The sequence below is a fragment of the Sabethes cyaneus genome, chromosome 2, assembly GCF_943734655.1.
Source record: "Sabethes cyaneus chromosome 2, idSabCyanKW18_F2, whole genome shotgun sequence".
NCBI lineage: Eukaryota > Metazoa > Arthropoda > Insecta > Diptera > Culicidae > Sabethes > Sabethes cyaneus.
Window position 1 is genome coordinate 37,492,202 of NC_071354.1, and position 16,036 is coordinate 37,508,237.

The 16,036-nt window shown below is 37.1% G+C and overlaps 1 protein-coding gene across 1 annotated transcript in view; it reads right to left on the reverse strand.

Moving 5' to 3' along the window:
- LOC128738219 (chitin deacetylase 1) overlaps positions 1-15,424 on the reverse strand; it is a 47,136-nt gene extending 31,712 nt beyond the window's left edge. Inside the window, exon 1 of the mRNA XM_053833197.1 lies at positions 15,328-15,424. Within this exon, the coding sequence (XP_053689172.1) occupies positions 15,328-15,379 (52 nt within the window). The 5' untranslated portion in view covers positions 15,380-15,424. The remainder of the gene's footprint in view (positions 1-15,327) is intronic.
- Between the last annotated feature and the right edge of the window lie 612 nt (positions 15,425-16,036).

Sequence of the window (16,036 nt, forward strand, 5' to 3'; positions counted from 1 at the left end):
TTTATGAGATAATTTACGTGAAAAAAAAACGATCGCAGATCAAGACAAAAATAAGTTAAATAGATTTTTGGGAAGATGGTAGTCCCGATCTTCGTCCAGGCTCGAAAGTTTTCTATACAGATGGTTTAAAAATGGACAATCAAATGAGAGCAGGAGTGACTGGCCCAGGAATAAACATGTCAATTTCTATGAGCAGATGGCCAAGTGTATTCCAAGCTGAAATACAAGTAATTCTAGAATGTACGACTGTGTGCTTGCGCAGGAACTATAGACATTCAAATATATGCATCATGTCCGACAGCCAAGCAGCTCTAAACGCTACAAAGTCGGCGACATGCACATCAAAACTTGTCTGGGAATGTATTCAATCACTCCAAAAATTGTCTTATCGTAACCAAAACAACCTGTGCTGGGTCCCAGGTCACTGTGAAATCGATGGAAATGAAAGAGCCGATGCACTTGCAAGACTCGGATCATCTAATCTAATCTGCTTCTGCTTAAAAATGGAGATGAAAGCATGGGAATGTTCGAAAGTGGAATCAAATTGGAATAACACTTTCAATGCTAGGCAGTCGAAACAGTTTATCTCTCCAAACGTTTCAAGGACTCGCAAAATCCTAGAGCTTTCGAAGAAAGATCTAAGCTTTTATGTTGGTCCTATAACAGGACATTGTTTGAGCCGAAATCATCTGAAGCTAATGGGAAAACTTCAAGATAATATATGTCGCTTCTGTGGCATAGAAAAAGATTGGATATGATGAATATTTGGAGAACAACGCCCAGCTCAGTAGTGCACTTCATCCGAAGTGCATCACCGGGCTGGACAAATGCTATTAGTCAAACAATGACGATCACTTCTGATAGTGATACGTCATCTTGCCCAAGCTGCACAATTTACGCATTTATGGTTGTAGAAACTTAAATACAACTGAAATTAGTCATAATTTAGTTGCCACAACTGGTTTGTAACAACTGTGCTAATAGGGTGACAACATAGCTATAATAATACGGGGAATATATCACAATAGATCAAACAAATGGTCGCAGTGATAAAAATTCCCAGCTTGGAAAAAAAGTGGAACAGACAAAAATAGGGGAGAAAATGGAAATTCTCCGTACATTTTTTCAACTTCTCAAACACAGACGACACATGCACGAATATACGAACCAACTATTGAGGAATAGCGTTGTCAGACTTTACTGAAGCGAAATAGCAGTCCGTAGTCTTACTGTCTGTGTTTTATCTGTGTCTGTGTAGTAAGGGTTATAATTTTGCTTCAAAATTGAAAAATGGAAAATTTAGTCAAAATTTGAATCAAATTTAATTCAAATGAAAGTTCAATCGGCAATTGAAAGTTTATGTGTACTGTTTTCTAATAACGAGAGGTTTTTTTACATAGATGATCGCCGATTCCGCAGTTTCTGGCTAGACGCGTGAAAAGTCTAGTAGAGTATGCTGCTGCTTTGTTGTAATTGCCTATTCCTATCCTATCAAACACAAATTAATAAAAATATACGCATTTTTATGACGCACAATGCAAAACTAGTTACTCCCTAATATTTTAGTTTGTTGTCTATCATACGCTATACGTCTATCATATCATATCATCATATCTATTTAAATGATTTTTATCATTAGAGAAGTCCTACCAGCCAAATTTGCTACGTTTTTTCGTGCGACGAAGTAGAAAATGTCGACTAATCGTTTTAATTTCCGTCATTCATAAATGAAAATAACTCACGCAAGGCATTGTCGTTGTTCTACAGTCAGGAAAACTTGCCTGACCTGCAGAAATTTTGCAGAATAACATTTGTCATGCCATCCTACTCAAATACATGCGCGTTAGCTTCGTAAACATTGTTGTGATTTTTAGTTCGGACGATGAAAAATTTGGATGGACGGATTTTAAAACGGTACGACGGATTTAGGAAATAAAGTCAGTTGCGTAATTTCAATAATATGCTTTAATAATCACTTTTCAGTGATTTCAAAGTTCACGGATCGGAAGGCAAGTGTGTTTTAGTCAAACCATCACAAGATCTTTTGGAGTATTCATTAAATCCATCCTACAAATGATGAAAATTAGAACGACTAGAATGAAAATTAGAATGGAATTGGAAGTAAATCCTACATTTTTAATAATTCTTTTTAAGTTCGAAAACAGACACTGAGGAAGCCTGCAAGTCGTAGGCGAAATATGTATCTGTCAAGAGTAAATTGAATTAATTTACTTTTTATTTAATTCCAAATTTTTTTGTGTGTTGATTTTTCATCATTAACTTTTGCCTTTGTTTTTTCTGCTTTCATTTTTCGTTGTTTGAGTTTTTCATGTTTTGTCTTAAATATTTCACACTCTGAAAGCATGCTGAATGTTGTCTTATCATTTTCTTTCGTTGCTTTTTTTATCGTCTGTTCGTCGTTTTTCGTTCTTTTGAGGATCTGGCGTTCTGGCATCTTTACATCGTCTTTTTGTCTCTTTTCAGCAATAATAACAAACTATCTTTTTATTGTCTTTTGTGCCGTTTTTGGTTGCTTTTGATGGCGTATTTTTGTCGACATTTGTAGCCTTTTTTAGCATTCAGGCAAAACAGTGTCATAACTGTTTTGCTGTCTTTTTATCGTTTGTTCATCGCCTTTTCATATTTTTTGTTTTTTGTATTTTGCAGCATTCTATGACACCTTTATTGGTCTTTTCATCGTCTTTTATTATTTTTATTGTTGGTTCTTTCGTTGCTTTTTTGCCATATCTTCGTCGTCTGGTTTGTTGTCAAGACAACAAAAATGCTGTCTTTTTATCGTCTTTTCATCGCTTTTCCGTCATTTTTTTTTGAAACAGAAAGTACTAAACATGTTACACAGTTCAGTTTATACAATTTTTGCTGAATTTAATGGTTAATGTCTTAAAATCGATATTTTCAACAAGGTAGGGTCCATTTTATGATTAACAATGCGAAATGTCGCCATTAGTGGACCCTCTCCATGCAAAATACACTACAATTCCTATAATGGACTCGGTCGCTATCCTATTGTAAATCACAAGGTCCATTAAAGGAAAAAGGACATTCCAATCTGTTTTAAAAATTGTGTTGAATATAGAGATTTACAACATAAATTGATATTTTTTTGGGCTTAACCGAAAGTTACTCGTATTGTAAGAGCCATCGGTTGCGTGTTTAGCGTTACCAGTTTAAAATAATTCGTGGAAGAGAACTGCTCAAGTACTAACTGGTCCACTAGTGGTTAATTTACGCTATATGGCTCTAGGCGATTATTGAAAGACTCAAAACACATGTTTTTGCAGAAGGTTGCAAATCTCTGACCTTTTCTTACAAAGTTATCGCTTATTTAAGATTTATTTTTCGTGAACTTCACGAGCCAAAAGCGATAACTTTGAAAGGAAAGCTCCTAGAGATTTGCAATCTTCTGCAAAACCGTGTATTTTCAGTCCTTCAATAATCGCCTAGTACCATATATTCCTTTAAAATGCAACCAACATAAGCTAAGTATGAAAAACTTATTTTTAATGAATTCCCAAGGAAAATGCTCTATAGCTCTGCACTCGATAGGAATAGAAATGTCATTCCTTTAGCAAAGTTGTTTACCTTTATATTTTCCATGACTTTGCCGAAAAAACCATGTGTCTATCTACTAACACAAAAAAAAAATGGACGTGTATCGAGCCTTCAGCGAGCGCGAAACACATAAAACGCAGTGTTCTCATTTGGGTGGTTGGGGACAAGCGGAACCCATACAAGTTTGTAGTACTCGACTTAAGCTTTAAAAGGAAGCACTGATTTCATAAATCCACTTGTCCCATTTTACCCCAAAGGAAATTTAAAGTTTGAATGTATGATAACTTATAAAGTATAAGTCCCAGAGATTTGCGGTCTTCTGCAAAAACGTGTGTTTTGAGAGCTACAATACTAGAACATTGTATTTTTGTAAAATGCAACTAACAAAAGCTAAGAATGAAAAACTAATTTTAAATTTTTTTTAAAGAATATGCCCTATAGTTCAGCAAACGATAAAGACAGAAATTTTATTTCTTCAGTAAAGTTGCTCGTTTTCACGATATTTACAACTTTGCCGAAGAAAGTATGTCAATATTTCCTAACTCAAAAGAGTTATTTTATTTACAGTAATAGTTATTTACAGTAAGTAATGATTAACTTTTGACAGTTTTAGGGGATATGTGCTGAAGACCGTAAATGATAAAATGAAATCAAAAGAAAAAAAACTAGAAAAAAGTTCTGCTTTTCGCCCTTTTCATGATATTTTTGCCATCTTTTCATCATATTTTCACCGTCTGTTCCACGTTTTTTGACGTCTGTTCTTGCCTTTTTTTCGTGTTTTTCTATGACTTTTTGCTATTTTTGCCAACTTTTGGGTTACTAACGTTATTTTATCGTCTTTTAGTCGACTTTTGGTCATCTTTTCGTCGTCCTTCGTCGTTTTTATGTATTTTTCAATTTTTTTTGTACCTTTGTTGGCGTTTTTTCGTCGTCTTTGCATCGTACATTTGTCATCTCGCATTTTTTCATCGCCTATTCTCATACTTTTCATCACTTTTTCGTCGTCTTTTGTCGGTTGTCGATATGTTATTGTTGCCTTGTCGACATCTTTTTGTCATCGCCCTGTCATATTTTCATGGTCTTTTTGCCATCTTTTCGTCGTTTGATCTTGGTTTTTGACATCTGGTTTTGCCATTTTTTTCGCTTTTTGGCGGCTTTCTGCCAGTTTTATAGACTTTTTTGTTGCTCTTTTGGTGTAACTTTGTGGTCTTTTCTTTTTGGTCATCTGCTGTCACCTTTTGTCATTTGCTGTTTCTTTCTGTTACTTTTTCGCCATTTTTTCGTCGTCCTGTTTGTTGTTAAGACAACGAAAATGTTGTTTAATTATTGTTAAGCGTCTTAGTGGAATACGAAGACTGAAATTTAAAAAAAAAAAAACTTTTTATCGATTGAATCCCTTTTGTAATTTTCTTCACGATACTGATAAAGTCTACGAGTCGTAGGCGAAATTCGTATTTGTCGCGAATGAAATTAATAGTAGAATTCAATCGAGAAAAAGTTTTCTTTAATTTCAATCAAAAATGTTGTCTTTTTACAGTTTTTCATCGATCTTTCGTTATCTTTTTCTTATGTTTTTTACAGATGTTTTTTGTATGTTTTTTGTCTTTAAGACCTTTATTATAGTTGTGTTTGTTTTTAATTTTTGTCGCTATTCTAAAATCTTTTCATTGACTTCTTTCATCTACTCTTTGCCGCATGTTTGCCGTTTTCCGCTTCATCACTTTGTCTTTTTGGCGTGCCTTCGTTGCGTTGTTGTGTCGTATTTTAGTCAACTTCACATCACCTTTTTGTTTTGAATTATTGCTTTAAAAGTGTAAAGCTAATTATTGCAAATAGGACAAAGATTCCAATTGGTTATAAAAAATAAACTTATTTGCTTGACAGTCGTTAAGTATTGTGAGCTTCTATTGATCTACAGAAATCATACTATAAACTGTCAAAATGTGTAAAGAAATAGAAATGTGTAAATTTCGTCTTTTTCCCGTACTTCAGCCATATCAGAACGTACATCAGCCACGGCCAGAACAAGACGTGAAGTGGAAAAAGCGGAAAATTAGTTGAGGGAAGGTCATTGAAGCAAGGCTTAAGAAGTTGTGTACCGCTCATCTTTGCCCAAGCTGGAGGATTCGCTGTTCGAACCAAACTATAATCGCTAAAGTTCGTATTGACAGCATAATTGGAAGCATCAACGTAAGTCTTCCTTTTTTAATTCATCATTTATAAGAGTAAACTCTTTTCACTGTTCTGTTCATTTCCTTCTCTCAGTAGCACTATACAAGAGACTTTCATATTGGATCTTAAATCATAAAGTTCACTGGTCGGAAATGAGAGAGCATATAGAATAAACTACGTTCGGATGGGACGGAACAGAATTGGACAGCATCAAAATGACGAGATTGGTTTTTAAGATCCTAGCTAATGCGAATTAATGTACGCGTCGTTGATTTCTGCGATTTTAAATCCCTACCAGAACATATTGAATATGAAAAAAGCACTTCCAAAATCCGGTTGAAAATTCAACGCAGCATGCAAACTTTTGCACGCCTCATAAAATGGGACACCACGCTCCACTTTCCACTGGGCCCGTTTTGTGGGACGACGCAACTCGCCCAAATCTAAATTCAAAGGTTACTTCTGATCTTACGTCAACGGCCGGGTGGTGCGGAGGTGCGGTGCGGTGGTGTGTCCTTCTTCAGTATCAGTCCGGGCCAGTTATTCAAATCTGCGAACCGGTCGGTATTCGTGTGTATAATTAATCAACTGCATATTCGTGAAGCCCAAATTGTGCAAAAAAAATTACCAACCCGTATCGACGGCCATCATCGGCGCGGCGACCGACAAGGCTGCTGCTTTCGATATGCAGCAGCAGCAGCAGCGCCAACCTGCCGGCATGACCGCTCCCAAAGTCGGTATGTACAGAAAAAAAAACAAGTGGGAGTCGTCAAACCAGAGGCGAGTGCACGGATTCGTACATGTGTTAATAATTATTTTTTGGGGCTCGCGTCTGGCGTCCGAAGCTGAAGAAATGTGCCAATCGTATTATACCGAATATTCAGGTATGAATATCGGTCTTGGTCCAGAGGTAGCGCGCGTGTTATACAACACAGCAGCAACGTTTTCAGTTCATGTGTACCCAAATATCGAAACCGAATGGTCCGAAAGCGTCACGCTTTTTTTTACGGATGCTTCCTATTGCAATGTGTTATGAAATATGTGAAGAAAGGTGTAAACCGTGATGATGACAAAGAAGACGAAGTCGGTGTGGCAAAACAAGATTTCTGCTATTTGTGGATGAAACCGGTCTTGGTGTGGTGACAACTACCAGATGCGATGACCAAATGTGTTCTGCAGTACCAGGACAGGACAGGTCTCCAAAAGCACTGCAGTTGCCTTGTTTGTGGCAAAGTTATATCACGCCTGGGGTTATAGATGATCGGATAGAAGGAATGCGATGCACTTCTCAAATCGAATAGCTAAAAACTTGGTGGTTTTTGGACTGTGATTTTCTAAGTGCTTTGCACTTTGCACCAGGTAAAAAGGTAATTTTGCAAAAACCAGAATCGTAGAATGGAAAGGTTCCACGTAAACACGAAACCGAAACCGGCTACCGTGCCACAAAGCGGAACTCGACGGCATGGAGCCGCCACAAGGTCCAAAATTAATGAAGAAGAAAAAAAAAATCACGCCAAAAGTGGTAGAAGAAAAACAACTTTCAAAAGTGGTAAACAGGCAGAAAAAGAGCGATTGTGTTTGTGTGTAAATAGCACATATTCACGGTTGAAATAGGTAATTATTAATGGTACAACGTGAGCGGTGTCTTGAAGCACACAGTTTCGACGGGTAGGTACACGATTTGGCACACGGAGACTGTCGAGAGTCCAGCAGGGCAGATGCTTGAGTCAGTAACAGGTTAGAAATTTATCTAGCCTATTAGTGCAAAAAAAAACTCCACTTTTAGCAGTGTAGTTTTAATTTTTATTAGTTTAGTTTAACTTCTCTCGGTGCTTCTAAAATAATCCTTTCAAGGCAATTAATGTTCAAACCGGTAATAGAGAGATCTCTGGTTTCGAACGTAGTCCTACGTCAAGCACGCGTTCATTCCCATAGACACGGATGTTTTTTCCACGTTTTCTTCTAAATCACACATACGATAGTTCTTAGTTTGAAATCTTCGGAGCTCAGCTTAAAAATCGGAACTCACGGGAACTAACCGCGCTTGCTTTTGCACTCCGCCTGAACGCTAAATAAGAGCTACGGGACATATTCTACCCCGGGACCCAAATTCAACCGATTGAGGAATCTTACGGATAATTTGTTTTGAACCCTTTACTAATTGTTGAAAGTTACCTTTTCAAGACATTTTACGATTACGACTCAAAACAGGTAAAGCTAAAGATGCTGGTCTCTGCAACACATGTTCGACAACTTTCAACTTATACTTTTACTATTGATATCACATTAACTAACAATAGTCGTGGCTATCCGCATGATCCGAACTAAAGTATCACGCACTTTAATGCTCATCATTAGATGGCTTGAAGGACTGCACAACTTCCTCACTTTTATCGCCCAGCTTTCGAAGATATACAAAAACGAAAGCACAATTAGGTTACTCTAATTACGCTGTTTATGCCATCAAAACTAAATTAGGGAAAATGCGTGCATTGCTTTCTCATATGAATCTAGTATTCAAATCCAATGTTCCCTTCACTGCACACTGAAAAACACGTCTCGAATGGCATTGATAATTCTTTACTCCATTATGAACACATGTTTGTTTAAAGCTTTGAACTGAATTGAATTGAAAAAAGCCAGTAGCGATCAACTGTTCAATAGTGATGTTCAAAGGGAGGGAAACAAAAGTACTCAAACGCAGCTGGTAGTAAAATCAAGAGCCTTAGGATTATTAGCTTTCCCATAAAGGGAATAAGCTTTCATATATAACACTCGCGCATCCAGTTAGTGATTGTTAGTTAGATTGAGAGGTTTACCTTTCAAATGCCATTAAAAAACGTTGGATCCAGTTCAATCGTTACTGAGTACACAAATTGCACACGCATTTAGATATAACTATTTGTGCGAATATGTTCAGCTTATGTTAATTAGGCCATTTCAACTCAGCGAACCCCTCCCCTTTTTTTGATATTGGTTTTAAAAACTTCTTTTTAATGTAAAATGAGTTGACTATAGAGCCTACAATAGCTTCGAAGAGCTCGAAAAATGTGTCTATACGAAGTCCAGGGACCGCGAAATAGAAGTGAAAGCTCAAACAATGCGATGACCGAAAAGTGGTAAAAAAATTTCTTTTGCTTTGTCTCTGTTTTGGTAGGTTTTAGCATGTTAAGCCAAAGTATGGGTAAGCAAAACAAGAACAATCTAATTGTTTTATTCCCCGATTTTGAATTATTTCAAAATTCGATCTACGACCAGTAACTTAGCTGTGATGCCACATCACATGATGTCCGATGAGCGTTACCTAGGTTACGCATAAACAAACAGGTGTCGTGGATTTGCAATCATGATTTAAATCAGTTGAAGTGTTTCTTTTTCAAGTGCACACCACAGACAAAGTCATTCATTAATTCATTCTAAAAACCAGTGGAATTTGAAGCTCAAACAGCGGGGTGACCTAAAACTCCTACTATTTAGTGCTTTGAGTTGCAAAATCTTCCTGCAGCCAACAGGTTAGTTGACTTAATTTTGATTTTGATTGATGATAGGGTATGTTGCTACATCGTCGTAATTGCCTATTCCCGTCCTATCCAACACAAATTATTAAAAATATCAGCATGTTTATGACACACAATGCAAAACTAGTTATTCCCTACTATTTTAGTTGGTTGTCTATCATACGCGATCAATCAAAGTGAGCTGAGATCTATTTAAATGCTTTTTATCATTAAAGAAGTCCTACCAGCCAAATTTCCTACGTTTTTTCGTGCGACGATGAAGACAATGTCGACTAATCGTTTTAATTTCCGTCATTCATAAATTAAAATAACTTACGCAAGGCATTGTCGTTATTCTACAGCCAGAAAAACTTGCCTGACCTGCAGAAATTTTGTAGAATAACATTTGTCATGCCGTCCTACACAAATACATGCGCGTTAGCTTCGTAAACATTGTTGTTATTTTTAGTTCGGACGATGAAAAATTTTGATGGACGGATTTTAAAACGGTACGACGAATTTTAGCAATGAAGTCAGTTGCGTAATTTCAAAAATATGCTTTAATAGTCGCTTTTCAGTGATTTCAAAGTTCACGGATCGGAAGGTAAGTGTGTTTTAGTCAAATCAGCACAAGAACTTTTGGAGTATTCATTAAATCCATCCAGCAAATGATGAAAATTAGAATGGCTTTCCTTATTACGACGGGAATTAGAAAAAGACCCTATTTCGTGAGGCAGTGACAGTATGTTTTGGGAAGAGGGCAAAAAGAAGAGTCATTAGTTTTCGTCAGTGGGCATTTTTTGTAATGTCAGTTATACAAAGTGTGAATATTTTTTGCCGAAAGTGTCATTTTTTGGTGCTGCTACATTCAAAGAATCAAAACTCAAAGCTCAAATACATTGGCATCAGCTAGAGATTTATTTCCCGCACCATAAAAGGTCTTTTTTCTATTTGTTGAAAGGTTAGCACCACCGTGACCATTATTTTGATCTATTGTGATATACTTCTTCTTTTGTCTAGGTGTTTGTTTCCGACAAAACACTATTGATGGAAGTGTTCGTCTTTGTCAATTTGCCTCCTCGCCCAGTCCGGCATAGCACTTTTTATAAAGTTTATTACTTGATTGGGATTTGCAGAACGGATTTCGAAAGGCTCTCTTACCGAAGGTTCTTAGTCTTCGGTAAATGGTTAGTGGCACTGCACTGGTAGAGCAGATGTTCTACTGTTTCGGCCTTTCGAATCCGCAGACTTGGCAACAAGTTTCATTGTCCAACCAACCAACTAGTTAGAGATGGCGTTGGTTCGGACAATGACGGGTAAACAGTCCTATTATTATGCTTAGTTCGCTTTTGTTTAACCAGTCAAAGACATAGACCTGTGTTCACGGTTCATCTGAAACCATAGTAAAACATGTTAGGCAGCGATACGTTCGCCGGGCAGGGTCCGATCCAAGCGATCAATAACCAAGGATTTGAATGTGTCGCAATCGTCGATCAGTAAGTAATGGGCTCACGGATTAACAGTGAAGTAGAACCAGCCTAGAGTGCTTCAAAAATATTTTTGTTACAAGATGCTTACAACCTTCAAAATTGTTATATATATGTAGCAAAGCGTAGTGAGATTTACAAAGATAAGTTATCTGTCTAGTTATTTCAAACTGTGGTAAAAGTTGAAATTCACAACAAGAGTGGTGTCGTCAGAATTTACCGCTTCTTTTATCTTAACCAGACTGGCTGGATATTTTAGCTTGGTAAAAAAAGTAAGGAGGTCTGTGACTAGAGGCACGAGCGAGCGGGTTCACGTAGAACTACGAGTGCGGGTATAATTAGACAATGTTTGACAATGTTGAAATTTTCAGTTAAGTTTAAATGTCTTAAATGACTATACTCTGTATATCATTTTTATAAGTTTGTTTGAGTTTGTAGTTCCACTAAGAGTTGAACCATCAGGCCACAATTACTCATCTTCTATTGCGTAGCACTAGTCAACGTTAAGTAACTGGTTTGAAACTGGAATGCAGTTGACGAGGTTAGCTTACTTAAGGAGCTTGCTTACAACTACGTTTAAACCGGACAAATAAATAACTACATATTCGGTGTTACCATGTACAACGCTGATTCACATTCGTCAATTTCCACGAAATTGTTGATAACACCATTCATTGTCATAGATTTATTTAAGGCAGAATTATCTTACAACTAATACATATGTGAACAGCCAGGTAAAATATCAATTAGCTTACGTCCTCTGCAACTTACTAGTTCCTTTCGCGGCTCTACTTCATAGCTATTTGCATACTTGACAGAAATGCAATTAAACTATGTAAAGAATTGCGAGCAACTAACGGATGCAAAGCAGCAAATGAAACGCTCAAAAATTATTCTCGCATAAGACAGTCGCTGATTTTCCTCGCTTTCAGAATTGCTGCGTCACGTCACATGCACAAATATCCCTTCAGCGCTGTTTCCGTGCAAGACAACAGTTCCGAACAAATTCTTGCAGTATATGAATGCAATCTGACAAAAGGAAAGGATGACCGCTCACTGCTTGCTATGACGTTTCTTTCTTTTAGGTTTAGGACATCGAATTCGACTAGATTTTAGGTTTAAACGATAACATCGGTTGAAGGAAAGGGGTGGTTTAGCACTCTGGCGTACTTCCCAAGCACAGATATAAAGTTGGTATAGGTTTAAACGTGTCGTAAAGAATTTTCGACCTGGGGAAATTTGACCTTGAAACTTTTTGTTAGTTTTCACCATTTGGTGATCCATTCAAAATTGGTAGAGCTATTAGCGTTTAAAATCTTTCATTTTTTCGTGACGTTCGCATTTCTCGATTGTTTGGAATTATCTCCTGTACCAGCTACCTTCCTGAGAGACGTAGTCTAACGTGAAAAGTAACGAACTATAAACCGTGTGGGTGCAACTGATGCAACTGTGACCCTCTCTTATATAATGTACCGTTCTTCACATCCTTCACAACTTGTTACGTCCTAGGGATACTATATTAGGAGAATATTACCTTTGAGAATGATAAAAGATTGTTGATAATGGAGCTCTTGATTTAATTTGGTGATTTGGTTTAATTTGATTTAATTTGGTTAAAAAATTAAAGGTTTAGCTCATTATCTGAGATTTCTTCTATTGATTTTATTTAGATTCACTTACTCCTGTGGCATTGTTAAACTTTTAATTCGTATTCTTGAATGATTTAGTCTCAATTTTTATTTTCAAGGTGAGTGGTAACAACTGTCAGTGTTTTTTGAACGTATTAAATTAAAAATGGGTTGATTAAATTTCGTTTAGAGTGTATTCAAATTTCAACACAGCTGGCAAGTTTGTTTTGAATTTTCATGCGTTTAAGAGTCGTGGTAATGATGGACGCAAAAAGGGAACTTGTAATAAGTGTGATAAGTGTTTTTGAAATTTTTTTGACCATGTGATATTTTAAAGAAGCTGAAGCGACTCAAAATAAACGAAAGATTAATCTTTTGCTCCATCGAGCGATACAAGGAAATCGGTTCTTGAATTATACTTTCCTTCCAAGCCTATCCGTAAACGCACTGTAAGGACACCGGAAGCCATCACATGAGTAAGAGAGCGAATTCGATGGAAACCAGATCAGTCAAGAAGTAAGATGAGATTTTCAATCAACTATGAAGAATATTCTTAAGCATGATCTTCGATTGATTCCATACAAAAAACAATTGAAAAGCAAAATGTAGGCAGCTGCCAAAGCGGCACGACGATTGTGATGAGGAATTCTATTTTCGGACGAAAAAATGTTCCTGCTACAGGATCACCACAATCAGCAAAATGATCGGATGTAAACACATCTTTCTGATATTTTTCGGAACAAACTGGCTGATCAAAGGCTCTAGAATGTTTCCAGCGTGATGGTACGGGGATGTTTCTCCAAAATTTTAAAGGTTCCATTGCGGTTCCATTGCTGAACCTGGTGTTTAAATCAGCACTAAATATTGCATCGATAATTTTTTGAAGAACCATTTGCTTCCCATCGTCAAAAAACACTCACTACAAGAATGCATCATACTGCTTCCAACGAGATTCTGTACCGTCTCACCGAGCGAAAGCTACACAGGCTTGGTGTGAGGACAATTTTCCTGACCGCAAGTTTTCGGAAGAGTGGCCTGCCGGAAGAGTGGATACTTTCAAGCAACATTTGGAGAAGATTTGGGATAAAATGCCTCAAGATATCGTGCGTGCCAACTGTAATGCTGTTTAACAACGATTGCGGCTTGCAATTAAAGTAAAGGGAGAAAGATTTGAATTAGACTAGTTTAAGACAAATGTTATTAGTGGGCTGGCGCCGAATGGCCGAAACACAAATGGCCGAAGTCCCGAATGGCTGAAATTCAACAACAGTCACAGAAGGCCGAATCTCGCCGAATTCAATAAAAAACATAAATTCCCAAGAAGCTAATAAATAACTTTAATCAAACAGAAAACAAAACATATTCGTGACCCTATTTACTATAGAGTATAGATAGTAGTATAGTAGTAGTAGTATAGATATAGAGTCTTTGCTTCCCTAAGCGCAAATGAATTTCGTTCATTATAAAGTGCGAGACCTGTTTCCTAGATGATTTTTCTAGTTTTACTGACTAGTAGGGGGTTATCTTCTACTAGTTAAGTCCGAACGAGTGGCAGCGAGTAAGGACGGCATGTACCCAACGTTTTAGCCGGTTGAAGGCCGTGAATATTTTCGGCCGAATATGACGTTCGGTCATTCGTGTTTCGGCCTTTTGTGATTCGGCCATTAGAAGTACTATGCCATTTGTAATTTCGGCTATTTGTATTTCGACCATTCGCAGGTAATCCTTATGAGTAGATTTTACATGAAATACATTTAAAATTAAAATTGACGCAAGTGTCTTATTGTTGTGACCATTTACTTCATTGATAGTTATTACTACTCACTCTATAGTTTAGTCCCATTTTCAGTTTTAATCAAATTTGTTTAGCGATGTCATGAATCACATTTGAATCAAATTTTTTTTTTTCATTCGCATTCGCTTTTAAATTTTGCGTGAACCTTACTTTTTTTATATTACGGTTTTTATTGTTTTATAATTTTTGCCATTGTTTTTTAGTTTCTGAAATAGAGCTCAGCTTTATCTCAATATTTTTATCATTGAAATTATTTGTGAGTCCACTATGTTTAACTTTAGTGTAATTTTTTTTTTTAATTTATTTTGTTTCAATATTCTCGCCTGTGCTTAACTTATATGTTGAGTTTTCTTCCAGTTCAGTTTGCATATAGAGTGCGTAATTTACAGCGAAAAATCAAAAAAACAATCCAGAAATATTCATTGGAAAATAACTTTGTACAAACAAGACGTAAATCTGATTAATATTCAAATAAGAGATAAAATTGACAGTTGTAAAACCAATTTAACAGAAAAGCAAGCAAATCATTGAAATTAATTTTGAATTTAGACAAATTTAAAGTATCAAGACATAATTTAGTCAAAGCTATTCAGTAACATTTAAAATAATTCACTCGAAATTAAGAAAAACAAGCTTCTAAATTAAAATGTAATTGACCGTGATAAAGCCATAAAAAGAAATATGTAAAATTGCAGTATGTTTGATAGAGAAAATTGAAACTAACAAATCATATGGTGAAAAGTAAGGAAATGCTGGTAATAAAGACAAAATTAACAAACGAACTAAGGCAAAGTTACCATTATGTTTAAATTGGCATAACACGGAAAAAATGGAAAGTGATTAAAAATAATGTGGAAGTACATTAAAAGTGAATCGAAATCTGCACAGTATCAGAGTACTACCAAAAAACATACTCAATTGGTTGTGGTTTTTAAAAGTAAATTTAATTTTTGTGTTGGAAACATAATAATTTATGCTTCGAAGTTAACAATTAAAAGAAATCATTTTTTCTAAACCTCACAAAAAGTTAACTGCAAATATCACTTTTCGCTGCATTTTTCTTAGTAAATTACTAAAATTCCTTGCTCAACTGACAAAGCTAAGGATCCTCGCTTGAGTGCCTCAAAAATCAATAGCTTAACTTCGTAATTAATGCATTCTCTGCGAGTACTCACCGGAAGCCACCAGAGCCAGAATGCCAATTAAGGCAAGAGACGGTTTGACCATATTCGACACTGCCTGCCTGCCTGCTCGGTGTGATTGCGCTGGCACACTACTCGTGGCGTGGCGGATAGCACTACCGAACCAAACGAAACCGATCAAAGTCTTGAATCCTTTCGCGGGGTGCAGCGGAAGAAACTTTTTCTTCCGGACTTACACACCTACGACTTCACCACAACCGTGCGTAGTAAAATCGCGCACTCCGTTTGCTGTCGGTCGCAACACCACACCGTCGTCGGTCGGACCGGACGGAGGTGATCCCCTTGATCGCCGCGTTTGTCGTTAGAACTTGGCACAATTCGCGCGCGGTTCCCCGTGCACTTAATACACTAACTAACTGGCAAACTAGACACTTTGGAAGTTCTCACAACACCGCAGTTCAGTCCTAGGGGCAAATTCGTCGCCGAGAGAGCTACTGGCTGGCGCTGGCGTTGAGGCACTGTTTCACACTGACAGCAAACTGGCACTGGCAGGGCACTGTGGTTGCCTTTTTGGATCGAACCAGTCCGTGGTGAGCGTGGAGAGTTTTGGTTCGGGTCTGTTTTTTTTTCTACTACGGACACCTCGACGGGCGAGTTGAAATAGGAAAATAAATCAACGATACGACAAAAATGCGCTGAGGAACTTGATTGTGTTGCTGGTTTAAGCCCGCGAGAGGGGAGG